Source organism: Acinonyx jubatus, chromosome C1, assembly GCF_027475565.1.
Source record: "Acinonyx jubatus isolate Ajub_Pintada_27869175 chromosome C1, VMU_Ajub_asm_v1.0, whole genome shotgun sequence".
Classification (NCBI taxonomy): Eukaryota; Metazoa; Chordata; class Mammalia; order Carnivora; family Felidae; genus Acinonyx; species Acinonyx jubatus.
This window is the reverse complement of record NC_069381.1, coordinates 23,575,967-23,603,413: the sequence shown is the minus strand read 5'-3', so window position 1 is coordinate 23,603,413 and position 27,447 is coordinate 23,575,967. Positions and strand designations below refer to the sequence as shown.

The 27,447-nt window shown below is 55.5% G+C and overlaps 2 protein-coding genes across 4 annotated transcripts; one reads left to right on the top strand and one right to left on the bottom strand.

Annotated features, from left to right (window-relative positions):
* Positions 1-413: 413 nt before the first annotated feature.
* On the top strand, positions 414-16,587 carry PEF1 (penta-EF-hand domain containing 1). 3 transcript variants are annotated; one of them, XM_027059825.2, is made up of 6 exons: positions 414-568; positions 9,722-10,022; positions 13,130-13,285; positions 13,773-13,916; positions 14,316-14,379; positions 15,586-16,587. In XM_027059825.2, exons 1-6 carry the CDS (start codon positions 545-547, stop codon positions 15,911-15,913), a joined length of 1,017 nt encoding a protein of 338 aa, XP_026915626.1. In that variant the 5' UTR covers positions 414-544; the 3' UTR covers positions 15,914-16,587. The 3 variants fall into 3 exon arrangements, with proteins under 3 accessions (XP_026915626.1, XP_014936101.1, XP_014936100.1); XM_015080615.3 differs by having other exon boundaries at positions 14,252-14,379; XM_015080614.3 differs by lacking the exon at positions 14,316-14,379.
* Positions 11,045-26,434, bottom strand: HCRTR1 (hypocretin receptor 1). Its single transcript, XM_027059824.2, has 7 exons — positions 26,113-26,434; positions 25,701-25,879; positions 24,245-24,488; positions 23,688-23,803; positions 22,309-22,535; positions 21,396-21,517; positions 11,045-19,691 (listed from the first exon to the last, which is right to left on the bottom strand). Exons 1-7 carry the CDS (start codon positions 26,315-26,317, stop codon positions 19,501-19,503), a joined length of 1,284 nt encoding a protein of 427 aa, XP_026915625.1. The 5' UTR covers positions 26,318-26,434; the 3' UTR covers positions 11,045-19,500.
* Between the last annotated feature and the right edge of the window lie 1,013 nt (positions 26,435-27,447).

Sequence of the window (27,447 nt, the reverse complement as noted above, 5' to 3'; positions counted from 1 at the left end):
TCCAAAGACCACAAATCTCACTCCAAACCTACTAATTGGCACATGGTGTCCTGACATTAGAGCGAAGTACTTCGCTGTTGCCTCCATCCTTTCCAGGAGGCCTGGGGCTGTTTCCCGTTGTCACGGCAACCGCCTGGGCCCTCCTCCGGCGGGCGGAAACTTAAGAGTGACTGACAACTGAAACTACACCACTATCAAGCGTCCCATTTGCCAGGTTAAAACATGGCCACCACTGCAACAACCGACCCAAGCTTCTCACCGGGTCTGAGCAGTCCTGGGGCCTAGGCTAGGTCAGGAAAGGGAGCAACAGCACCGCGAACACAGCGAACAAGATTTCCGGAAACCTCCACCCAGCCCTTAGCTCCTCGGGCCTCTCCGCGAGGCACCCGACCATCGCCCTGTAGCGTCACTCCCGACGGCCCGTGCGCCCAAGATAGACAGCGACGGACACCCAATTAGAAGCGTGCCCGCCCCCCAGGCCCAGGCGGGGCAGGTTTAGGACCGGGAAGCTCCGCCCACCGCAGGCGTGTGACGTCCAGTCGCCATGGCCAGCTACCCGTACGGGCAGGTGAGTGTGGGGGGCGGGCGATTCCAGGAGGGGCCTCGCCGAATCCAGGCCCCGGCCCTGCCTTGCTTTCTCCCGGATTTCTCCGCGCCCTTCCCACGCTGAAGCTGGCTTCAGTGAGGTCTCGCGCGGGAGAGAAGGCAAAAGGGCTGGTCGGTCGCGCCCGTCTCACGTCACGCAGTGCTACAGGTCTGGGAGGTCGCGTCGCGCCCCCTCTGACGTCGCGCCGGCGAGGATTTGGGGACCTTGGACCCCACGTAACCAGGCTGGGCTCCGCTTGGGCCCCACACCTTCTCAGGAGTCCCGCGGGGGCTCCCTGCGGCCTCACCAACGCCAACAGAACATTGAGAGCACTGGTTTCGTCGGCATCGTTGGGGGCGTTTGAGAAAAACACACCCTGACATACTGCATGCGAACAATCAGGAGAATCTGTGGTTTTCGCGGGTTCCACGAGTGACCTTGCTTACTTAGTCTCACACTTCCGTTTCACGCGTAGGAAAAGTGAATCCCAGAGAAGGCAGAACTCCTCTGAAGTCTCTAGGCAGGCAGCAGAACCCGGAAGCCTCAGCAACATGCCCGTGCCCACCTCCAGCCCATTTTGATCCAGCCAAGAACATCACAGCAAGGGGATTCTGTCGCCAGAATCCTTTGTTGGACGACAGATTGGTAGAGTGGTTAAAGTTCAGCTTGGAGTCAGAGGAAAGCTCACACCTTGGCTCTATCACTTAAATAGTTTTGAGCAGCTAGGCAGGGGTGTATTGCCTTTGTGAGCCTGTTTCCCCCTTAGTAAAATAGGGCCCAGTAATAGGGTCTACTTCATAGAGCTGCTAGGAAGAGTAATGAAGTCATGCTTGTAAAGCATTTGGTACTTCTAAAAGTGTAACTATTTTGATTTTTTTCTACACTCCTAGAAAGCCAGTGGTGGGGCGGGGTTCCTTAAATACCTTCATTTTAAGAAACCGAAGCCCAGGGAGGGCTCTCGAGTTGCCCAAGGTCATACTAATTTAGGAGATAAAACCCATGCAGGGAAAATTGGAAAACAAATATATGGGATATTAGCACCCCGCTGAGTACAGTCACGTGCCAAAAGAGTGGCGAGGAAGTGCGGCACTCTGTGGCTTTTGTACACAGTATTTGGACCTTTATTATCTCAGTGATGAAGGTCCTGTAGGCCGAATCTCTAGCAGAGATTATTATCCCCAATTTATAGCTGAGGAAGGAGCCCAAAGAAGTTAAGTGGCTTGCTCAAGGTCACATGTAGCAAGTGAGGGCTAGAACTTAGAACTCCTTTCATTGCGTATCTAGCAGAGGTAGGAAAAAAAAAAAAAAAAGGCTGGCATGGGCCGAGGTCAGGAGGAAGCATAACCTAGCAGGGTTTCTGAAGTTCCATTCCATTTGTTGGATCTTATGAAATGTTAATAGGTATTGCTAATAGAGGAAGATTCTGTGGTTTAGGTAGGTTTAGGAAATAGTCTGTTAAATACTACTGAATAAGTTTATTCAACATGGGGCATCTCTGAATTCTTCATTTGTTAATATGCTCTGTAAATCTGCCAGAGAGGATTGGGATATGCAGTATTTTTTTTTTTTTAATGTATTTATTTTTGAGACAGAGACAGAGCATGAGTGGAGGAAGGGTAGAGAGAGAGGGAGACCCAGGCTCTGAGCTGTTAGCACAGAGCCCGATGCGGGGCTCGAACTCACAAGCTGTGAGATCATGACCTGAGCTGAAGTCAGACGCTCGACACAACTGAGCCACCCAGGCGCCCCAGAATATGCAGTATTTCTTAAACTTACTGAACCATGGAGCTCCCTGCCACCCCCCCCCCCCCCACCTCAACTGGCTGCTTTTTTAATGTCTGGTCATTTTTTTTTTTTGGTAACACTAGTATTCTGGAGAAACACAGTTTGAGAAAACATTGCCATCACGCCTTGTTTCTCGGTGGATGGTTTGTGTCACGATCACCTAGGAGCTTGTTTAAAAAGCACCCCTTTGGGTTCCACCTCAGACCTATTCTGTGCCCAGGAAGGAACCAAGAATCTACATCTTAATAAGCATCTGGAGTTCATTTGTATGCATCCTAGAGGCAATGACATAGAAATTAAGAGCCTGAACTTCCAGGTTAGATACAACTGGGCTAGAATCCTAATTCTAGCACTTAATAGTTATGTGCCTTTGGACAAACCATCTACGGGCTCTGAGCCTCAGTTTCCTCACCTTTAGAAAGGGAGGAATGATAACAGGGAGGATTCTGGGGCGCCTGGGTGGCGCAGTCGGTTAAGCGTCTGACTTCAGCCAGGTCATGATCTCGCGGTCCGTGGGTTCGAGCCCCGCGTCGGGCTCTGGGCTGATGGCTCAGAGCCTGGAGCCTGTTTCCGATTCTGTGTCTCCCTCTCTCTCTGCCCCGCCCCCGTTCATGCTCTGTCTCTCTCTGTCCCAAAAATAAAAAAAAATAAAAAATAAAAAAAGTTGGAAAAAAAAAAAGGGAGGATTCTGCCTTCATAGGGCTGAAATCAAGACAAAATATGATGAAGCCTGCAGGGAGCTTGACACATTGCTGATACCAAGGGTGTGCAGGGCCTGGTGATGGCTCTTGCTCCCGCAGTTGCTGTTACCATGCTGCTTGGGCTTATGCTCAGAGTGAAATACTGAAGAGGAGCCCGAAGAGAAATGTGTCTAGAATAGAAGAAGAAATGCTTTTATCCCCCCATTATACCCTTCTCTGCCTGTCCTTCCTGGTCCAGGGTATTCCAAGAAAGTGCCTGGTTGTTTTAGAGCATCCAAAGGCTTCGTTAACACCAGGCCCGCTTCACCCAGTAAGTACGTGGCCCTGGAGGATTCCATCCTATTGTTGGGAGTCAAAACTCCTCTCATTTGCCACTGCCTCCAGCCGTGGGGTCCTCAAGCATGGACTGGGTGTTGGGAGTCATAAACTCATAAAACTCAAGGACCCTTTCTTTGGTCCTGGGTGGGAGGGGGGCAGCTTTGATGGGTTTTGGTGAGTAAGAGCTTGGTCTCTGAGGCTGAGAGATTTGGCTGCACATCCCTGCTCTGCCATTGCCTTGCAGAAGTTTCTTGCAAAAGTCCAAAGCTCAGTTTTCCCTTCTTTAAAATGGGGTCATAAGAGAACCTACCTCAAGAGTTACTGTAGAGAGTAAAGGAGATAATCCACGTAAAGTGCTTGGCGTCGTGTTTGGCATGTAGTAGATACTCCAAGGAAAGAGTGATACAGATGGATGAATTGTAGAATCGGCGTGATAAGTATTAAATGGGAGTAAGTGTAAGGCACTAGGACAGCACAGGAGGGACATCTAACTAAGTCTGGGGGTGAGGAAATCTTAGAGGGGGTGACATTTAAGCCAAAAGCTGAATCACCAATCGGCATTAGCTGAGTGAAGAAAACGAAGGGACTAGCGTGCACAAAGGTCGGGAAAAGAGAGCCCGATACCTTGGAGGAATTTCAGGAGATCGATATGTAGTGAAGAGGGGGGAACGGCTAAGAAATGAGACCAGAAAGGTAAGCAAGGACCAGATCCTAAAGGACTTTGTATGCCTTTCGAGGGAGTGCGGACTTCATCCTGACTAATGAGGGGAGCTGTTGAAGAGTCTTCTCTCCTTTGTGCTTTGGAGCTGGCACCATGGGGCACTGTGAGAATGGACTGAAGCAGGAGACGAGGCAGGGAGACCAGTTTCAAAGTGGTTGAAGCAAACTTGATTACAGAGAACGGCGACCTGGTGGAAATGGATTTGAGAAGCGTTTGGGAGGTAGAATTGAGAAAACTCAGTGCCTAATTGGGGTGATGGAGGGGAGGAAAGAGGAGGTGCCCAGGAGGGCACTGGGGTTTCAGGTTTCAGGTTTGGGTGACTGGGTGGGAGGTACTGTTCGCTGAGATGGGGACACAGAGGGAAGGATACATTTGGAGAGAAGATCCAGGAGGTTGTTGGATATGTGGGTCTGCAGCTCAGGAGAGATGGAACTGGACAGACGATTTTGGAGTGTCAGCACCGAGGCAGTAATTGAAGTCTTGGGACAGTTCTTGGCCCACTGTCTATTGGCTGCAGGTTTCTGGCCTTTTAAATATTTTAGGAGGCTCTGCTGGTGAATGCCCAGACCACTCCTGTCTTCTTGATTGTTTAACCCCTTAGAATGGGCTGTCGCCTCCTCCAGCAGACACTTGAGGGACAGCCCCAGAGCACAGGCCTCCGTTTGCAAGGCAGCCTGCCTACTCCCTTCCCACTCAGGACTCGGCACACACCCGCCTTTGATATCTCCGAACTCCACGAGGGTCTTGGGGGTAGAAGAATGAATGAATGCTCAGAGCCGAAGGAAAACACAGAGCTTCTTGAGTAGGTCCTGTAGGGGGAGCTGAGCTCCCCACTACTTGCGTGAATGCAAACAGAGGTTCAAGGTGGTGCAACAGAGATTCCATCACCTACTGAGAGGTTGGACTGGAGGGCCTTTGGGGTCTCTTACAGTCCTGTGCTTCTCAAATCAGGTCTGGGCGCTGGGCTGGAAAAAGAGTAAGATTCTTCTGAGTCCTGATTTCCGGGCTTGAAGTGTCTGAAAGATCACCCAGTCCACCTTCCCGCTTCAGCCCTGTCCACTGTAGAAACCCCTCGTGTTTGACAGTTACATGGAGGACAGTCCCTGTTCAGTCACAATTGAGTGAACACAGCAGAGGGTGGTAGAGTAGAGGCCCCATTTTGAATCCCAGCTCCTCTGTTCTAGTTGTTTGTCCCAGGCACATTAGTAAACTCTGTACCTTAATTTTCTCATCTGTAAAATGGGGGCAATCGCCCTTCCTCACAGGACTGAGGATCAGTGAGGGTCAGTTGAACTGGAAGCACCTAGCAGAACCTCAGTACAATGTGAATTGCCCCTTCCCTGCCCCAGTATGTCAAATGTTTATTTGCGTTTAGTAAAGACTTAGGGATAGTTTTCTGTGATGCTTTGGGAACCGTGGTTGCAGGACTTTTCCCGTCTTTTTCTTTCTTTCACAGTCTTGTGTTGATCAGCATGAAATGCTCTCGGAAAAAGCCTCAAAAGGGTTGGCAGCATGGAGTAGCATAAAAGAACAGGGAGTCAGGGACTCCGGTTTTCATGTCTGGTTCAGACCTTCGCTAACAACTCCATGACCCTGGAAACCATCTTCCCCAAACTTCCTCCGCAGCCTGGAGGCTCCAGTTCTTCGTGGGTACACGCTGGAAACCTGAGTCATTCTAAACACTTCCCTTTCCTTCCCCCTCCATCTACTCCCTAATCGAATTAGTCGTCAAGTCATGTCTAGCCTATCTCCGAAATAGCTTCAGAACCCATCCTGCTCGCCCCATGTCTAAGTCCGCTGTCTGGTTCAAGCCCTGCCTGCCTAGCACCTGGGCTGCTGCCTCCCCCGCTAGCTCATCCTCCACCCCGCTGCTGGTTAATTCTCTAAACAACGCTCTGATCACGTTCCTCCTCCATTGGAAACCCTTCTGTGGCGCTCTGTGTCCTCAGGCATAAAGCCCAAACTCTTTAGAGTGGTATTCATCTGTTCAAATATTTATGGAGGCTTGCAGGTGCCAGGCACTGTGCTGGACCCTGGGTACCATGATGAATGAGGCCCAGTGTCTGGCCTCGGGGAGCCCACTGTTGCATGGAGGAGGCAGAGACAGACAGAAAATACCTTAAGACACCAGTAACTCACCAGCTAACAGAAATGCAGCAGGAGGGGAGCTTGGTCAAGGAGCGTGGAAAGAGCCAGCCTTCCTGAGTTCACCTTGCATTCTTGTCCCCGCCCCTGCTTTTCAGGCCATTCCCCTACCTCTCTGTGCTCACTCATAGATGTGTGCCTTCATCAATCTTCTCCCTCCCGTCTGGAATGTCCTTTCCTGCTTTCCTTTTAGGGAATGCGCGCGCATCCTTCAAGGCCGCCTCCAGTATCACTCCTGCCTCCTCCAGGAAGCCTTCCTTGATCCACTTCATGCATTTCTTCATTTGATTGCTCATCCGTCATTCAAGGAACAGAACAAATTACTCTGTTTATGTCTCCTTGATAGCAGTTAAGTAGACTTTTCTGATGGCACGGATCAAACTGTATCATAACCACTATGGGCCACAGTGGGATAGGCCCTATTTAGTTTTGCCCCGCCCCATACCTAGTACGGTGTGGTCACTCTAAATACTTGCTGAATGAAGTCATTTCACAGGTGTGAAAAATCTTCCTTTTTCTGTTGGAGGACTGTTGGCAGGATTCTTCCAGGAGCAGTCGTGTCTCTCCCTCTCTCTCTCTCTCTCTCTCTCTCTAAGTGCTCTGTAAACTGCGCAGGTAAAGGCTCTAACACAGGGCAGACCAGAAAGGGTTTAGCTGCTGCCAGACTGCACCAGACCCAGCAGGCCCCTGAAATGTGACAGCAGGAGGGTCAGAAGACCTGCCTGGCGACACCTGCTTTGGCGGCCTGGGGGCATTTCCCAGGGGGAAGGCCTGTGCCTCAGGTGCCCTAGGCCAGGTCCAGTTTATGGCTTTGCTCACAGGGCTTGTTGCGGAGCAGCTACTTCCTGCCTTGGTCTGGCCTGGTCTTTGGGTGCGCCCAGTCTCTGCAGGGCCCCCACCCCTTTTCTCATCCTACGCTGGAATCCTGTGCCCTATTGTTTAAGGAAAGAGCACTGTAGCAGGAGGCATTGGGAGTCACTGGGCTCGGGTGTGGTGGGGAGTGGTCTGCCTCCACCTCTGCCTCCAGCTCCGTGGGATTTGTGGGATTTGTGGGATTCGAGCGGTTCCCTTCCCCTCTGCTTAGTTACCCCATCCGTAAACTGAAGGGGTTAGGTTAGATGACCACCTCCTGGCACCCCTCCCATCACACTGCTCCAACTCCCTTCTTTTTGTCCCAGCTCAAATGCGGCTTTCTCCTGGAAACTCCCCTGATCTCACCCTCTTTCCTTTCTGGTCCCATGACGCATGGCTTATGCATCCATTCGCAGCACCCGTTTCCTTCTGCTGTTTTGTTAGATGTTGGAGAATGTTTCCATGCCTCTTCAGTCAACTGTTCAGTTAACTGCTCCTTCAGACTGTTCTGCTCCTTTATACACGCCCCCCAAGAATTTATCTGGTCCAGGGCTTTGCCGATGATAATTAATATAATAATAACAACAGCCAAGATTTATAGATCGTTTGCTTTTGCCAGGCACTATTGTGAGAACTTTTTTCTTACATTGGTGGTTTTCTTTTTTTTCTTTTTTTCTTTTTTTTAATGTTTAGTTTTGAGAGAGAGAGAGAGAGACAGAGTGAGAGCAGGGGAGGGACAGAGAGAGAGGGAGACGCAGAATCCGAAGGCTCTGAGCTGTCAGCATAGAGCCTGGTGCGGGGCTCGAACCCATGAACCGTGAGACCTAAGCCAAAGTTGGACGCTCAACCGACTGAGCCACCTATGCGCCCCACTTTAGTGGTTTTCAAACTGTCTTTCGAGTCACCATAAGGTTTCTACAGAGCTCCCTCAGGATCTGACAAGAGAGGGGGCCAGCATGGTCGGGGCTCTGAAACCCCCACCTCACTTCTACCAAGGCAACTTTCTTTTATCTGTTAAAATTACATTTTATCAGAAGAGTCTTTAGCTAAGAGTTAAACTGACAAAATTCTGCTGCATGTATTTCTTGTAATCAGCAGAACCTTCCAGTGAGGGAGAGATTATTATATTTTACTTGTGAGGAAACAGGCACGGGGAGATTAAGCCAGTGGCCCACGGTGAGAACTCAGCTGGTGAGTGCAGAGTTTGGAATTGAGATTGGTCTGTGATTTCACCGTGAAGGAGCCTTGCTGCTAGGTCTGGCAGTTTCCAGGGTGGAAAAGCCCCCACGATGCCAAGTGGGGAAGGTGGAAGGACCTCTTCCTGCCCTCCCTCAAGAAGCCTCCCTTCCTTGAGCAAGCCGACCTCCTTTAGATGAAGTGTGAATTTGGCCTTAGCCTTGAGGAAAGGTGCCCCAGAAGCTACCAAACACAATAAAAAGAGGAAGTCCAGGCTCTCAGCAGCTAGTCCACTGGTGTGCGTTACAGGTTTATCTAGAATACGTCCAGATGGTACCCTCCTCAGAGCTGGGCCCAGCTGCTCCCTATGCCTTTGAGCCCAGCCTGTCTGCAGATGTGCTGGGGCTGCCCTCTGTCATTTAGGGAGTTGTAGCTGAACACTCGGAGTTTGCGGGTCCCTGGTTAGTGGTGTGGGGATGTGGACAAGAGAGGGAGCACCCCCTTGTATGTGTGCTACCATACACGTGGCCTGGGCTCAACAGCCGGGAGACCCAGGTCCTGGTCCCAGCCCCTCCACGTGGTCTATGCCTGATTTTTCTGGACCTGGCTTTCCTCCTGCCTAGCACGGTGCTGTTATTAATAGTTAATGTGTTTTGAGTGCCAGGGCCTGGGTCGGGCACTTCACATGATTGGTGTCATTTCGTTCACATACCAACCTGGGATAGGCGCTATTTTTATTCCCACTTAGAGCAAAGGATATTGAGGCTTAGAGAGGGTAAGTCATGAGTCCAGTTCATAAATGGCAGAGCCGGAAGTCAGACTGGTCTTTTTTGCCTCTTACCGATCGCACTATGGTGCCTGAGGACTAGGGTCTCCCCTGCCTGTCTCCCAGAGTCACGAGTGAGATGCTTTTGTGTCTCAGTCTCTTCTAGAGTAAGGAAGCCATGCTGCCGATACAGCGTCTGTGATCGAAGAGGGTCGGGGTGTGTGGTGCAAATCACATTTGCGCCGTGAATTCGCCACATAGGGCTGGAGGTAGCACAGGATGAGGATTTGGGATTTTGATTCATTCACCTCCTCATTTGTTCAGTAAATATTTACCGAGCATCCATCCATTCGGCACCTGGGGGCTGGGGATACGAGTGGCAAACCAGACATGATCCCAGCCCCCACGGAGCCCCTCGGCGTGATAGGAAGGGGAGCCAGGAGGGCAAGCCCTGACTTCACAGGTCGTTGACAGTACGATCTTGGCTAAGTTTTATCTTCTCTGGAAGCCTCAGGTTGCCCGTCTGAGCAGCGAGATCATAATTCCAGCCCTGCCTATGGGGTCAGCTGCAAGAGGGCGGTGGCAGTGGCAGTGCTTTGTAACTGTAAAGTGCCAGACTGTGGCTGGTTTCCGGCCTTATCATTCTGACGGGTATTTTGCTCTTGTTACAGGGCTGCCCAGGAGCTGGAGGACAAGCGCCCGGAGCCCCTCCGGGTAGCTACTACCCTGGACCCCCCCACGGTGGAGGGCAGTATGGCGGTGGGGTACCCCCTGGTGGCAGTTACGGCGGGGGTCCTGCCCCCGGGGGGCCTTATGGACCACCGGCTGGTGGAGGGCCCTATGGACACTCCAATCCTGGGACTCCAGGAGGACTATATGGTAGTGCGGCCCCAGGGGGTCCCTATGGCCAGCCACCTCCGAATTCCTACGGTGCCCAGCATCCCGGGCCTTACGGACAGGGACCTCCTCCAGGTGAGTAGGGATCTTGGACTCCAGGTGCCTCTGACCTTGTTCTGAGTTATCTGGGGCCCGTCCTTGCCCTTCCTGTGGGTGTGCGGGCAGTCTCGTCTCTGGCTCCCTAGCATCTTGCTTCTGGCTCCAGCTTGCAACAGCAGAACAAGGAACGTGTTAGTTAACTTGCTGTGGTAACGACAACTCCAAAATCACTTCGGCTTACAACAGCAGACGTGTATTTCTATCACTCGCTCGCACTCACTTACTCTTGCTTACGTGTCAGCGGCTGAGGATTTGGCTGCCGAGGTTCTGAGCCACATGTCTGTGCTTTCCACGTCCAGGCTGAAGGAGCAGCCCCTGAGATACGTTGCGAATGTGGCAGGAAAGATGGGGAGGGCTGGCAGGAAAGCACAGTGCCCCTTAAAGTTCCTGCGCTGAAGTTCTTTACATCTTCTTCCACCCGCGTTCTGTCGGCCCCATCACAGCCCCTGGTCAAGCCTGACCTACCATCAGTAGGATGGGAATGGATAGTCCTCTTGCGGAGGGGCTCCACAAGCCACCAGGCAGTGGAGAGGGTGTACGGCACTCTTACAGGGGAGGGGCGGGGGAGTCGGCAAACAACTGGAGGCAGTGCACCTCGGGGAGGACCCATTTCTGGGGGAGGGAGATTGGCCCTTATGTGTAGAAAGGCAAGATAGTGAAGTTGTTGAAAACCCGGGCTTTTGATACCAGACCATGTACTGACCTGACCAGATCACTTCACCTGTTTGTGCCTCATCGTCCACACGCGTAAAATGGGTGAATGCCACGACCTGATGAGATTATTAATGAGGATTTGATGAGAAGGTGCAGGTGAACGCTGGGCACGGCGGGAAGGCCTTAGTACCCACTGTGCCGTAAGACGACTCGTTCGGGGACATCTCAGCAAGGAGGTATTCCGCATGTAATGGGGTAGCACGTGTGACGAGGGCCTTACCACTGAGAGGTACTGAGACAGGCAGGAGAATGCCGCAGGGAGAATAAAGATCAAAGATAGTGAAGGTGAGGTACTGGACAAGGTCGGTGGCGGGGGGAGGGGGGCTTGGAGATCCAGTGGAAGCAGAGAATCCTGGTGGGCTGCCTCAGGCTCAGTGCAAATTTCCAAGTGGCTGCAGACAGGGGGTCAGGGAGGGGGAGTGCCTGGCTCCCTATGTCCTCACGGACTCAGCCTCTTCACAGAACGCTTACCCCCAGGAGACCAAGCCAGCAGCACGGCACCTAGAACCGCCCTGGCGCACCTGCACGGCCTCCAGGGAGCGGCCCCGCTGGGCGGCTGCGGCATCTTCGCGCTCGTTCCCAGGCGGGCGGCCCCGAGGGAGATGCTCACATCTTGGGGGTTCTAAACACCGAGGCAGTGGCATTTATCTTGTCAGAGCTCAGAGCTTCTGGCTGTTTGCTTTCAGCCCAGCAGCTTCATGGCGGAGTCCCTCGTCCTTTTGAAATCTCATCTGTGAGCCCACATGAGGTCACTGCAGGGGAAGGAGCCCCTCTCTGGGAGGCTTATCCCCATAGGACCTGAGGCCAGAGATCATCTCTAGGGCTGCAGAGAGAGGAGAAATGTGCCTCAGACCTTTCGCTGCTCGCCATCTGCGGCTTCCCCTCGTGTGGCCACCTTTGTCTCCTTTCCAGTGCAGCTAGTGACTCCCTGGAACAGCGCTTCCTAAAGCCTGATCCAGGGGCGCCTGGGTGGCTCAGCCGGTTAAGCATCTGACTCTTGGTTTTGGCTCAGGTCATGACCTCACGGTTCATGCATCCAAGCTTCTGTGCTGATGGTGCGGAGCCTGCTTGGGATTCTGTCTCCCTCTCTCTCTGTCCCTCTCCCACTCGTGCACACTCTGTCTCTCAAAAAAATAAAGTTTTTAAAAACTAATAAAAAAAACAAGAGAGAAGGAGTACAAAGGAGAGGGGAAGGAAGCTGGTCCAGAGATGGAAGAATAGGGAAGGCTTTATGGAAGGAACAGCATTTCATTTGGGTGTTGCAGGGAGACAGGAAATGGATGCAGAGAGACGAGGGAGAAAGGGTTACACGGCGGGGAGCAGCAAAGCCTCCGCTGTGGGAATGAGCAGGGGTGGCTAAGAGTGAGTATATAATGCTCCATCTCGGCTGGAACAGAGCTGCGAGGGGGACAGAGTGCGAGAGGTAGGCAAGAATGGACCACATTGCGGGAGGGCCTGGCATGCTGTGTTAAGGATGCTGGACTTTATTTTGCAGGCGGTGGGGAGCCTTGAAAGAGGTTTGAGTTGAGGCGAGGGGTAATGGGTTAGAACTGAGTTAATTTTGGAGATTACTCTAAAGGGACAGGGTGGCAGAGAGTAGCTGTAAGGATGGGTTGGTTAGGCATTTTGGTTTGTTACAACAATCCACGTGAGAGGTGTCTGAACCAGTGCAGGTGCGTCGGAACGGGGAGGAGGCACCTGTGTGTGGATCTCACAGAACCGGGCAGCTCTCTCTGGGTGTGTGGGGGTGAGGAGGTGTCAGAGATGTCTCCAGGGAGGTTTGGGGATGGGTCCTCGCGTTGGAGGTGATGGGGAACAAGAAGAGGTAGAGTTCTGTGGCCACGCACACTCTGGTGACTCCTGATAGAATATGTCAGCTGTCACCATGCCAGGAAGATCAGACCTGGATCAGACCTGATTCCCACACCAGAGGGCCCCTTGCTGCTGTGACTCTCAAAATATTCATCCCTGGGCTGTGCCTGGTAGCTGCTCAGCAAATGTTTTTGGGTTGCCGGTCTTTGGGGAAGAGATAATCCTTCTTTGCAGAGAATTCTCAGTCAGCCGGAAAGTCCCTGTTCCTTAGAAACTTAAGATCAAAGAGAGAAATGACTGGAACACTGTAGGAAAAGCCCAGCAGGTTCACAGAGTAGAAGCCGGCTGCAAATACTCGTTGAGTCTGCACTGAAGGTCCTCTTCCATGAGAACAAGGCTGTTGGCTTAAGGGGAGACGGGGTCGGTGGACCTGTGAGGCTTTGTGGGTAAGGAAAACCCATTGCCAGCGAGGCACCGAGGCCGGCCCTCCCCAGTATTTCTTCACACTGGCCTTGAGACCTGTGACTAATTCCTCTGGCTTGCACCCCTTCCTGCAGGTGGTGTTCCTCCCAACGTGGATCCTGAGGCTTACTCCTGGTTCCAGTCCGTAGACTCTGATCACAGTGGCTACATCTCCATCAAGGAGCTGAAGCAGGCTCTGGTCAACTCCAACTGGTCCTCGTTCAACGACGAGACGTGCCTCATGATGATAAGTGAGTCCTAGCCCTTCCCCGTGGGCTCGAGCTGGGGCAGTGCCACCTGAGACCTGATGGTGGCTGGGCAGCCATTCTGAGGAGAAATCTTCCTGCCAGGGAGGATTTCAGGCAGGAAGTTGGGTTCAAGGTGAGATCCTCTAGACTGAGAGCTCCTTCCCTGAGATCTTTTCTCAAGTTCCGGACCCCGCTGAGTCACATGCCGTTTTCCGTTCTGCAGAGTGGGACCCCCTGCCCTGGTAGCAGATGGCACAGAGGTGGTCAGCTGCCAAGCGTACAGAGAATACGCAGTTCTGGAATGGCTAGAGCTGAGGGTGGCCAAGGGTAGGGGCTGGTCAACACTTGATGAGAGTGTGTCTCAGGTACAAGCATCTGGGCCTCGGGCCCGTGGCTCTGTGGAGTCTCCTACTCTGGCCTGGGTTGTACCCACGGACCCTCGGCCCTCAGTCTTGAAGCTTTTCTTCCCTCCACCCCGTCTCCACCCAAGACATGTTTGACAAGACAAAGTCAGGCCGCATCGACATCTATGGTTTCTCGGCTCTGTGGAAGTTCATCCAGCAGTGGAAGAACCTCTTCCAGCAGTATGACCGGGACCGCTCGGGCTCCATCAGCTACACCGAGCTGCAGCAAGGTGAGGGCCACGGTGGGGACTCTGCACAGGCAGAGCTAGACTTTTCCATTTACTCCCTATGCAGGGCAGGGGGTTTTCTCTAGCCTCTGACTCCCACATGTCCACCTACACTCTAAAACTCAGCACGGGTCCCTTCCCCATCCCTTCTGTGATCAGGCTGGGGCACTGAGCCAAGATCCAGGGCAAGAGGGCACCTGGTTCCGGGATCGGGGCTGGACTCCTGGTACCACTAGATGAGAGAGACCAGCCAGCAGGGAGCCTCGGGGATGGGAGCTCGGCGGCCCAGGGCACTTTGAGACCAGTGTGTGGGGCCTGTGTGGCTCTTTCCTCTCTAGTTTCTAGCATGCAGAATGGAAAGAGCCCTGTACAAGGACTCAGAAAGGTGGTTTTTGTTACCAGCTCTGCTAGAAGGCAGTTTCCTTCCCAACCCTGGGATCCAGACCACGCTAAAAGTTGCATTCGGGTAAGATGGCCTGAGGCCGTAGCTCCAGGTCTGGTTCCATTTCGGACTCTACAAGATGGGTGGTTAGTGGGGTGATAAGGATCTGACAGGGAGCTTTGCCACCTGGGAGGGGGAAAGGGCTTCCTGAGAACCTGGCCCCTTCCTTGCTTGACTGTGGATTTCAGTCAGACTGAGGAGCTCTGGGTGGGGGTGAGCTCACCATGTCTGTGCCCTGGTTGAAGGAAACAGAGATGACCTGTACTGATCATGCCGGGTCCTGTCACGGATATTGGTGAGGGTGACGTTTACACCAAAATCAGTACTTAACGGAGCGCTTGCTGTGTGCCAGGCACTGTATGAAGCGCTTCTGATAATGTTACATCACTTGTTCTGCCCGTGCAATAGCTACTGTTTACTGTTCCCCACTCTTAGGTGAGGGATCTCTTATTATTGCCCCTTTACAGGTGAGAAAACTGAGGCTTAGTTTAGGCAACTTCCCCAAGGGCCACGTAGCAAAAGGGGAGCTTTTAGCCTGGGCTGGTAGATGTGCAGAGAGGAACAAAGGAAGCCTCCCAGGTGGAGGGACAGAGAGCGGCACGCAGGCCGTGACCTTGGAACTGCCCAGCAGCCTCGCCTGGGGAGAGGAAGACGATTTGATTATTTTTAACAAATAACAAAGTGTTGTTATGTGTCAAGCACCGCGCCAAGTGCTTTATAGGATCACCTCCTTTAATCCTTACTAGAACCTACAAGGTAAGTATTATTCCCATTTTAGGGATGATAAGACAGGGGCTTAGCAAGGGTAAGCAACTTGCTGAAGGGCTGTCTCGACTACGGAGCAGGCCTTTGTCATGTCTACTCTGTCCTACCGCCTCTGATGTCCGCCCCGGGAAGGTTGGTCCCGGGGGCGCGGGCTTCCTTCTGTAATGCACATGAGTCACAGAAGAGCTAGCCCCGTGTCCTTCTGGGACCCCATGGCCCCGACTGAACAGGCAGTAGTGGAGATTTGGAGAAAGGGATGGGAGCTTTCCAGCTAAGGGCACCATCCAGCTAGAGCCCCTTTTGTGCTCCCACCATCTTGGACAGACCCTAGGAACCTCTGTCCTCTCCGTTTTGGCGCTCATCTCCTCCAAGTCCCCTGCACTGCCATGCTCCACGGAGCTGGTGGATGGTGGTGCTCGTGGTAAGGTTTTGTGTCTGCTCTCTGTGCCCCTCCCTCCCCTGCAGCTCTGTCCCAAATGGGCTACAACCTGAGCCCCCAGTTCACCCAGCTCCTGGTCTCCCGCTATTGCCCGCGCTCTGCCAACCCCACCATGCAGCTAGACCGCTTCATCCAGGTGTGCACCCAGCTGCAGGTGCTGACCGAGGCTTTCCGGGAGAAGGACACAGCTGTACAGGGCACCATTCGGCTCAGCTTCGAGGACTTCGTCACCATGACAGCTTCTCGGATGCTATGACCCAGCCCATCTGTAGAGTGGAGTGTACCAGGGGCCTTTCCTGGCCCCTTAGAGCGGGAGAGGCATGCGGGCCTCTCCGCTTTTCCTGTCCCTCCTAGAAAAAGATTCTCCCTTGCCTGATGCAGCGCTGTTCCCGAAGAGGGCTGGGAGTCTTGTGTCAGTCACCAAATAGCGGGGACCTAGGCTGAGGCCACACAGGAGGTGGCCAAAGAGAGGACTGGACGTTGAATGCCCTTGGAGCCCTGAGTATTTCAATGGCCCAGCCTCGTGCCAGGAGCAGAAGATGCCAGTTAGTGTCCAGTCCGCTGGGCTCTAGCCTCTAGCTGTCACTTCTCCGCCCTGACACCAGGGGTAAGTGATCATCAGCCTCATGCCATTAGCACCTGAGTCCCTTCACCCATACCGTCTTGTCAGATGAACCCAGTTTCTCCAAAGTGGAAGCTGACCAAGCACGAGGGAGGTTTGTCCGCGGGACCAAGTGGCTTGGATTCCACCACCCCGTGTCCCCAAATCCCCGTGTGTTGTCTTATAGCTGCCTGGCTGCTGGCCCTGCTCGGGGGCTTGGACCGCCTGCTCTCTGGGCACCCTTGGCCAGGCTACCCCTCTGCAGCTCGGACCCCTCACTTGCCTGCCATTCTCTGCTCGGCTTCAATCCCCAGGGGACAGTTGTCACCTCCCACTGCCAATGCTGTTTTTTTAAGTTGTGTGTTTTTTCTTTCGGGGCCAAAAGTTCAGTGAAACTGTAAGCTCAATAAAAGGACAGAACTCTGGAGTTCCGCGTTTTCCGTCACACTTCCTGGCTCCAGTTCACACCCCCGTGTGCGTGCCCATTCGGCCACTCGTCCCTTCCTCGTTCACCGCGTATGTAAGTACGTAGCGTAGACCACACCATGCAGAAAGAAGTGTCTCGGGGGGACATGGCCCACGTGGGGCTGGTGCCATTTGCCAGGGTGAAGTTGAAATGTAGGGACTGGCCAGGTTCACTTCAAGAAGCCAGCTGTGTTTGATAACGGTTTTAGGGCTGGCGTGGTAGGTTACGGGCAGCCGCCCTAAACTTTTCACAGCATGGCTTTTTCATTATCTCAAGCCTTAGTTTTATCTTGCAGACAAACTGCATTTATTAAGTCATAACTTTCCCCCCATTTTTATTAAGCACAGACATCTGTGCTTGCCAGCTAGATCCTTAGATCAGCATGATAACCAGTCTACACCAAATGTCTGTAGTGATCTGACAGAATTTCAATCAAAAGCTAAGACACCAGACATTCTGGTTTGTTGGGGGACTTTATCACGGGCACCAGTGTGATAATCCTTTTGCTTTGGGTGATGAAGATAAGAAAGCTCTTGTCCCTGCACTGGGTGCTTGGGGGAAGCAGCTCAGTGAGCCCAATAGGTTTGCCGGGCTCAGCCAGTTCAGCCCTGTTGTCCCCTGGGCTGCCATGTGCTAGAATCCTGGCACCAGACCAGCCTCCACCCGGGGCTAGATCTCCCCGTTGCCCCACCCTGAGTCCCGCCTCTGCTTGCCATCCTCCGGGGACAGCTCAGTGCCCTTCCAGGAAACAAGCTTCCTCTTCGACAAGCAGCACTTCTTGCTGATGGGATTCCAAATCCTGCCACCTTGAAAACACCACCCATGACTATGGTTTTCTGTCTTGGGCCACCCAGAACCTGTATCACCCCTTTCTGCATGCCAAGCTTCTAGATACCTGGAACGTGCCACCATGTGTCCCCCGGGCCTTCGTTCCCTGGGCTGGGTGGTCCCGGGTGCTTTAGCAGCTCTTCCCTGAGCACTGCTCACCTGGGTATCCTGGTCCTCTGAATTTTCTCCAGCTCATCCGAATCCCCCCAAAGGGAGGCCTCGGGCCCACCAGGGGACTGAGTTCAGCCAGCAGGGTAGAGTAGAAATGAGGCCATTAGGGGAAGCTTCTGTCGTTTCTTTGCTCCCACTGAGCCAAGTGTCTCCTGAAGCCTGCCTCTAGAGTGGTGCCAATCATAGTGTCAGCCTTGTGCTAGGCCAGGGCCGAGGAGCCCCAGGCCTGGGTTCGTCCCCGTGGGTTGGTCCCTGTGGGTTGGTCCCTGTGGGTAAGTGGTTCCGAGCTCGGGTCCAGCCCTCACACCTCACTCTGCCCACTGGACCTCCGAGCCCGGCTACACGAAACTCCACACACAGCTCTGGATCCTAAGGCCAGCGGGAGTGCGGAAGGAGAGGGCAGCCCGTCCCGCCTGGCAATGACCGCACATCTGTGAAAATGGCCACGAGCGCCAGGTTGGTGAGTCATCCAAGGGGTGGATGACATACTTAGGCCGTACCTTCCACCTGCTCTTGGAAAGCGTGATGTCTAAGAGGAGGGGTGCGAAAGCATTCCCGGGCTGGGCCCCTGGCAGGACCGTGCCTTCGCCCCATTTCTGGACGGGTGAGGTCAGAGGGAGCCCGAAGCTCCATTAATCAAGTTAAGCAGAGCCGGTGGTGCGCACGGCCGAGCCGGCCCCTGCCAGATGCCTCCCACCCTCTCAGCAGAGCGGTGCTTCAGACTGCACTCCACTTCCTGCTCTGGCAACGGGGATCGGGGCCTCTGGCAGCCCTCTAATCATCCTGGTGGCAGACGGAGCATGTCTGCGGCTTTCTCTTTTTATCCTGTGAGTTCAGAGAAAGTAAATGCGAGCCCGATTTCCAAGAAGGGGAAGGTAACAGTAAATCAGTCTGTGAACCCTGCTGTCTGCCCACCGCTCCCCGCCCCGCACCTGCTGCCGCCATCTCCCTTACCTCCCAGAGGCCGCCAGGCCCAGAAGCAGACAGATGTGGCAAGGATCCGGGTCCTGGGCATTGGAGGGTTGGCACCGCCTGAGGGGGCGGCACCGCGTGCGCTCTGAATCCTGGCTAGGAGCCCCTCTGGGATCCAGTGTGTTGGGGGTGGGGGGTGGGAGCGGTCAGCAGATACTAGCATTCCAGTGCTGCCTGTCTGCTCCCCTCCCCAAGCTTCCCCACCTTCTCTCTCCTCACCTAGGCAGCACAGATTTTGTGCAATGACAAGGAAAGGGAACATTCAGTGCCAGGCTTTTAATTACAATTGCTTCAGGCTGCTGGCCTCCATGCCAAATGGCCACATGGAGAGTGTTCTATCACACCAGAAAGCCAACAGAGTCCAGTCTATGGTGTGTGCACCAGGCGCCTGGTGAGGACAGGGCTCTGTTCCCGCTGGGAGAAGGCTGGATGGACCCAGATTAGTTCGCACGGGCCTCAGAACAACTGGGCTTTAGCCGGAGCCACTCGGCCAGATGGGAATGCCTGCCGGGACCCTTACAGCAGACTCCAGGGAAGGCCTGTGATTGGGTGGGAGGGGGATCTTTGGGAGGAAGGCCAGGCTGCGGAAGGACGATGGGGATGGATGGTACCGTGGGGCACAGCCACTCGAGAGGAATATGATAATCCTATCCATGACACTTCCCAATCTACAAAAGGCTTTCCGCCTTCTCGAGCATGCTTAATCCTCCCATCAATCCTGCTTAGGAGACAGGGCTCAGAGAAGGGAAGTCACTTGCCCAGAGTTAAACAGGCAGAAAACCAGGTCTGGAGCCCCAGCCTCCCCCCTGCATCCAGCAGTCTCCACGAGGAGGTGGGTCCCCCAGGAGCCAGAGGAGCAAGCCCAAGGCTTGCACACCCTGCCGCCACCAGGGCAGCCCTCGCTCAGGGCAGCACCGTGGTGACACTGGTGAGCACCACGTGCTCAGGGACTTTGGAGACGGAGCACCGGCTGTGCAAGGAAAAGGACTTGTGGCTGGCAGAGGAGCGGGGGCTGGGGGCCTTCGGAGAGCCGCAGGGACCCAGGCCAGGCAGGCAGCAGGAGAAGGCGGCCTTAAACTGCTCCCGGAATTTGCCTTGGTTGGAGACAGAAGACACAGCCATAAGGAGATGGACGAAGCAGGAAGGGCCTTGGGCCCAGGGACACCCACGCAGCTCCAGCCAAGCTGCCTGTGAGGGGGCGGGAGGGCGGAGCAGAGCTGGGATGGAGAAAGCCCGAAGGCGACCTCGTCACTGCCAGGGAGAGTGAGGACAGAGGCCCTGGAGCAGTTCCCAAGGAGAAATGCAATTTTCATCTGATTCCTTGACTGCGCTCTGGCTCTGAGCCGGGCTCAAAACGTGGTGTCTGGCTCAGGGGCCTGGGGCCACCTCTGCCCTCCTTGGTGAGTAGGTGGAGGGGCTCAGGCCCCCCAGCCGGGGCTAGGCTTTCCCTACCTGTGCCCCATGGTGATGGAAAGAACAGCAGCAGCCTGCACAAAGCACGGTGCCGGGCACCCCTGCCTCCCCCCCGCCCCCCTCTCATCCCAGCACCCTGAGAGGCTGGCAGCTTTTGTCCTCACCTCACAGGGGAGCTGCATAGAGGTGCAGAGACTTGCCCGAGGTCACCCAGCCAGAGTTCAGGCCTGGTTCTCATTCCAGAGCCCTTCGCTTCAAGGGGAGGACAGAGTAGGGAAGGAGGGACTACCACAGCCACCTCGGTCAGCCAAGGGACACCAGGGAAATAGATTATGTCCAGAGCAGAAACCTCCTTGACCATGCTTCTGTGGGGCCCCAGTGGAGGGCTGGGCACACAGTAGGTGCTCAGTTAATGCAACCCAGACAGGAAATGCCCAGCAAGAAGTCTGCTGCCGCCTCTGCCGCAGCCCTTATCTCTTCTGTTCTCCCCTCTGAGCTCCGGGAATACTTCTTCAGTCTCAATGAGGGTTGTGGTACAGACCCCTGGCCCCTCCTTCTTCAGCCTTTCAACCTTTTCTCAAAGATTACTTGTGCCCAGGCTTGAACAGCCATCTGGACCAGTTTGTTATGCCTAGTTCTGGGGCCAGACATCTTGTGAGCCACTCTTCTGCTGAACCCAGGTGGGTCCGAGGGTGGAGGTGTTACCATCCCGGGACTGGGAGGTCCAGCGAGGGGTGCAGAGGTCCCAGCGAGGGGTGCAGAGGGGAGTGGCCTGGGGTACGGCTGGGGGAGTGGAGACGCGGGGACTTCCAGAGAGGGGACAAGATGGCTGGTCTTGGGGGCAGGTGGATCCAGGGAAAACCCCTCTGTATTCTGGCCACTCTGCCTGTACCTGTCTAGCTGGGCATAGGGAAACCCTTTCCTGGCCCTGGGCTGTCTCTGCTGGCGACCCTCCCTTCCCCCGATGACTCAGTTACACAGTCACCTTCCCAGGCAGGCACTCCCGGCACCTCTTCCCACAGGCCTGGCTCCTTCTGGAGCCTGTGTTGGCCAGACCGGCCCCGACTGGAGGTCCCGCTGTGCAGGCACCAGGCGGGGGTGGAGGTGAGCTGGCCTAGCCCCTGCCTTTCCCACCCCCTCACTGGTCTGCATAATCTGTACAACTGGATCCGGGCCGCCGGTGGAGTGAGGCCCGCCTTCCACTCAGACCAGGGCTCCTGGGCAGGGCCGAGTCTTTCCTGATGCGGGTTCCCAGAGCAAGCTCATGACGATCCCCAGGAGGGATTAGGGGCCATCCCTTTATTCAGCCTGGATTGGGGGTTGGCAGCCTGTTGTCCTGGGCACCGCTGCCACCCTCGGTCGCCCCGCCTCCCCAGCCCACTCACCACTGAGGAAGTTGTAGATGATAGGATTGGCTGCGCTGTTGGCATAGACCAGCCAGTGGGAGAAGGTGAAGCAGGCGTAGACGGCCTCTCGGTCACTGGCTTGGCGGAACATCCCAAACACCCTAGGGCCGAGGGGACCACAGTCAGAAATGGGGTAGATGTGTGTGCATGTGTGCAGGTGGGGCAGGAGTCGCTACCCTCATCTAAAAGACAGGAAAACCAAGGCTCAGAAAGGGAAAGTGATTTGCCCAAGGTCACACAGCCCGGAAGCCGCCACGCACAAACACACACCGAGACTGGCTCCTGACGAGCAGCCCGCGCTCCTTCCCTGCACCCTGCGGCCCCTCACGTGCCAAGCCCCGTCTTCCCTCCGCTTCGAGCCCTGTCCTTCCAGACGCCTGTGGGGCCTCGTCCCTCGGTCTCTCCCTTCCTTCAGATCTCTGCCAGATGTCATTTCCTCAGATGAGCTTTTTTTTTTTTAAAGATCGTATCTTAAAACACATATACACACACAACCGCACCAACTCCTGTCACCATCGCTATCCTCTTTCCCTATTTTATTTGTCTTCATAGTAGTCTCACTGCCTGCCAGTACAATAGAGACTTATTTCTCTCTCCCGCTAGATGTAGCCTCCACGAGGGCAGGGACTTTGTCCTGTGGTCACTGTTCCCAGCCCCTGCGATCAGATGGCTGGGTGACTAGACGGAAGAATCTTCACAATAGCCCTGGCAGGCCAGGACTGTTATTATTCACGTTATACAGATGAGAACTTGAGGTTCGGAGGCTCGGAGAAGAAAGATGACCCACCCCAAGGCCACACCGTGGGTGAGTGCCCGAGCCGGTCTTCCTGCAAAGCAGAGAGAGCCCCTTCCTCCGGGCCCACACCCAACCCCCCCCGCCTTGTGCTCTCACCTCTTGAGGACATTGAGGACACTGATGGGCAGGTAGCAGAGGGCAAACACCAGCAGCACCACCATCAGCATCTTGGCCGTCTTCCTGCGAGCTCGCACCTGCTTCACCTCGGCCAGGAAGGCCCGGGCCCGAGGCGGGGGCTCTGTGCTGGGGCCCTGTCCCTGGTCCTCCGACTGGTCTGAGGGCCGTTTCCAGTTCCTCACCAGGGCCGAGGTGGTGCCAGGGATCTGTCCAGCACACACAGAGATGGTGGCGGTGGGCAGAGCTCCCGGGGAGGGTCTTTCCCCTTTGCCGGGTCCCGCCCCCCCGGGGTGGACCCTGGGGCAGGGTGCAGGTGGGCGAAGGGAACAAACGCTCTCGCCACCATGTGAAGAAACCTAATATTCACGACGAAGACTGACACTCCGGACTGGAGGGTGAACAATGCACTTTCACTTTCCATTAGCTCCTTGTGAGCCCACCCACAACGTGCCTTCTGGGAAGGTGTCACTGGCCCTTAGTTAAAAATGACGCAACCGAAACTCAGAGAGGCAGAAGACTCTAGATCATCAGCTCCTGTTGTGGGTGGGGGTAAGGGCGGGGGATGAGTTGTGCCTCCCCCTGGCCTGTGCCTGACTGTGGGGAGGCCTGGGCAAGGGGTGAGCAGGTGGGCAGCTCGGAATGGCCTGGACCTCAGAGCACAGTCCCTGCCTAGGTCAGTGACCGGAAGCCTACGAGTGTTGCAGGCTCCCGGAGCAGCCATAGATATCCTTGAAGTCTCACACTACTGGACACCTAGATCACCCCCCCCACCAGAGGGGTGCGGGGCTACAGCTCAGGAAACTGGGGGTCTAGGGCCAGCTCAGCCACCCGCGAGTTATGTGACCTTCCTCGATCGACTCGCTTTCCTTCTCTGAGCCTCAGTTTTCTCATCCATTAGATGAGCACAGTGACTCTCGCCATCCTGACTGGGGAGCTGTTAGGGGTGGATGGTTAAGTGCTGGCAGACTGCGGGCTGGTCACGTTCTGGTCTGTATCCTCTCATTGCCCAAGCACGGGACCCAGAACTTGGTCCTGCTGGTGCCAGGAACTTCTGAGCAATTCTCTCCCCCACACTCCACCCCAGACAGAACCTGCTGTTGGTCAGTTGAGATGGTTGTGAAGACATTCCTGCTACTAGAACGATGATTAGCTATTAGATACTGAAACTGATATTAGTCACTATCTGGTTCCAGGGGAGGCACTAGCACTTTGGCCTTGACCTTGCCATGTCCCTAGGCCTTGCCTCTCTCTGGTTGCAGCCAGGATGGCATGTTCTGAAAGCACAGGACTGTCTATTCCCTTAGACCAGTACCCCCGTCCCCTCCCAGCCCGGACAGTGACACCAGAGTGGGCCTCACCTGGCGGCCCCAGAGCTTGCGGAAGATCTGGAAATAGGCCATGGCCATGAGGCCCAGCGGGGCCAGGTAGGTGACAATGAAGAAGCAACTGTGGTAGATCTTGGGATAGAGGTCATCTGTAGGGGTCAAGAGATAAAAGGGCTGGACCCACTGTGGGAGCGTCCAGCTTGTCGTGCTTAGCAATGCCACCCTCCCCCAACTAGAGCCATGGAGCCCAAGCAAGTGGCAGGGCCTGATACAGACACTGTGGCAGAGAGACCCCGCAGCTGCCTGGCCTGGGGGTGTCCATTCTGAAGGGACTCCTAGCAGATGTCTAGACTCGAGGAGGTACCCACCCTGGAGGTATCCCTGGTAGGTGGCTGTTCTATGGCATCCATGAAGGGGTTATACCCACCCTGGGAGGGTAGCCGGTAGAAGGCTACTCCAGGGTGTCCTTTTGGGAGACACCCACCCTGGGGGAGCCCACCCCAGAAGTACACGGACAGACACCTGCCCTAGGGGTATGTGCCCCAGAGGTGCCCATTTCAGGGATGCCTGCTCAAGGCTCCCGCCGTTACCTGCCCAGTGTTCATCACAGACCGAGAAGAGCCGGGTGCGGTTGGCTAGCTCGGGGAGCACGCTGCGGCATTCCATGACAGCGGCCTGGGGCACCATGACAGCCAGTGACACAGCCCAGATACCCAGGATGGAGCCACGGGCACGCCGGGCGGTGCTCTTGAACAACAGCGGGTGGCAGATGGCATACCAGCGGTCCAGGGCGATGAAGCTGAGAGTCAGCACTGCCACCGACACAGACACGGCCTGCCCCATGGGGACAGGACGTCAGCTTTCTGGGAGGCCACCCACAGACGTGGGGTGAGGGACGGGGCTCCGAGCCCCGAAATACCAGGCAGCCAGGGGTGGTGCACGTCCTGACCGCGCCACTCACTGGCTGGGCGCATGTGGGTAGATCACTCACCCTCCCTGAGCCTCATCTGCAGGACGGGACCATGTCAGCCACCTGGAGGGATTCTTATGAGAATCCATGAAATCATGGATGGAAAACGTCCAGGTCGAGACCTGGCCCCTACTGGGTGCTCCTCTACGATGAATAACTTACGCTCATGGAAACTACTCCATGCCACTGTTCTCTTTATCCTCACCACAACCCCGTGATGTGTACTCGCACCCCCGTGTCACAGATGACGACACTGAGGCACAGAAAGGTTAAATAATTTGCCTGAGGTGAATGTCCTCACCGCTCCCCCCCTCCCCCGTCTTTATTCTCAGGGTTGCCGGGGTTAATCCATTGAGCGGAAGACCTGAAAACGATGGAAATCCGAGAGGCATTTCTCTCTGCCCAGGATGCCATCCCTTCCCCAGGCCGTTAGGAAAGAGCCTCATCCTGGGAGGCAGACACAAGCCTAGGCCAGAGGTGAAGGTGGGCACTGCCTCCAGGAGAGCACTCCCCCTGCGCTCTGGGGTACGAGGAGAGGGTCGAGGGGTGCAGCTGAGGGGCCATTCTGGCCTCTGGTCAGCCCTCTTTCCACCCCACCAACCCCATCTGGACATCCTGATTCCCACCTCTGGGGAAGGGAAGGCCCTGGCCAGGGATGGTAGGGGAGGGGGGATACTTTCCAGCGACCCCCGCAAACCAGCCCCCTTGAAATCAAAGAACAGGCTCAGCGTGCATCTGCGTCTGTCACCACGGGCTTGTGCCTCTCTCCTCCACTGTGTCCCAGGCGCCTGGAGGTGACTGTACATGTGTCCACACATGGCTGTGTGGGGGAGGGTCTGCGGGTGTGACCAGGAGGGGATCTCTGCAGGGGGAGTGTGTGGGGCTGTGTCTGTGTCCTCAAGTGTCAAGCCTCATGGCCTGCCCCCGCTGATAATAGAGAATGACAGTGCAGAGGAACTGAGCCACCGTGTCCTGTCTGAAAGGCAAGTCTGAGGGTCACTGAGGTCTAGGCAAGGCTGTGGTTTCTGGACTTGGGATGACAGAGGGGTGACGAGCAGCACCCGGGCAGAGCTCACCTGGAGATAGGGGATGACCTTGCAGAGGGCGTGACCGAAGAGCCAGGACTCAGTGATGTCCACCAGCAGGCTGGCTGGCAGGCAGATGGCTGTCACCAGCACGTCAGCCAGGGACAGGTTGACAATGAAGTAGTTGGTGACCGTCCTCATGTGGTGGTTCCTCCACACGGCCAGGCAGACTGCAGGGCAGGTGGGGAGGTGGGAAGAAGAGGAGGAGGTGAAGCCAGGGGCAGAACCACGCCCATCCTAGCCAGTGTCTCTCCCCCACCACCACCCCCCCACGTTACCCAAACCATCCCCCACACTACCCAGCCAAGGGAAGGTAGGGGAGGGGGAGAGAGAGAAGTGAGGCCCAGGACCCCTTCCAGTCCCCAAGGGAAATCCGCAGCACCACAGGAACCTAAACACCTACCCAGCGTGTTGCCCACCAGGGCCACAAGGAACACAGCCACGTAGGCAGCGATGAGGACCCACTCGTACTGCTTCGGGTACAGATAATCGCGCCACAGATAGCGCAGGAACTCGTCTTCGTAGTCAGGAGGCACCGGTGACGGTGACGGTTCCCCACCACCAGTGGGGGTCCCCGTCTGGGCCCCTGGGGTGGCTGAGGGCTCCATGAGCTCAGAAGCTGCTGCAGCCGAGGGGCATCCTGGGCTCTGCAGAGGGAGGGGAGCCCTGGCCTGGCCTCAGCCCACTTCCCTTGCACCTAGGTCTCTGGGGTCCCAGCCCCAAACCTCCTGAAGAAAGGAGGGGAGGAAAGAAGAAAGAACATTAGGAGTGTGCCAGGCAATTAGCATATAAGCTCCCTCTTAATTCTCACAGTGCTGTTAGGTTACAGTGAGCCCGAAATAGATGGAGAAAGACAGATGTGGCTCGCATCTCAATTTCATGCCAAGTTGCTCTTGGGTAACTTACGTCGCCCTTTTCAGCCTCGGTTTCCCCATCTATCCAAAGGAGTAATAATCACCTGCCTCACAGGGCCACGGTGAGGCGTAGTGAGGTCTAATGCATGTCTAGGGCTTTACCCACTGAGGGGGGGCGGGGAGAGCCGGCTTCAGGGTCGCCTGGGGCTACCATTAGAGAACCTTGCTTTGCAGAAGCAGCTCAGAGGGGTTGAGCCCCTTGCTCAAGGTCACCAAGCTACTATGCCAGGTCTGTCTGAATCCACCAAACACCATAGATTTGTGAGGGGAAGCCATCCCGATGGCAAATGTTCTCTCCTGAGTCAGTTCACAGGCCTGAATTTTTTGGTTGAAAAAATGGTCAAGGGACGCGTTAGAGACCCAGGGCCCGCCCCCCACCCGCCAGACCTGGACCCTCCCGGCTAGGATACACACACACACACACACACACACACACACACACACACACACGGGAGAGGTGTAGGGAGGAACCGACCACCTCCCTGGAAGCCAGAGAAGAGCCCCAGGCTCAGCGGCCAGGCCCCTCAGACCCCCGGGGCCGCGATGCGCCCCGACGGCCGCCAGGGGTCGCTGGGCCGGCGCGCAGGCCGCTCTCTCCATTCATAAATCGGGCCTCGCTCCCCGCCCCTCCTCTTTCGCTCAGACCCCTCCTTCCCAAGGCTGGGCAGGGACGACCCCGGACGTGTGTGGGAGGGTTGCCGGGCCCCGGTGACCGCTGGGGGGAGGGCGAGGGGGGCTCCTTCGTACCCCCTCCCAGCGCCGGCGAGCCCACTCCCTCAGCGGGACCTCCCTGCACCTCGGGCGCTGTGGGAGGCTGCGGGGAG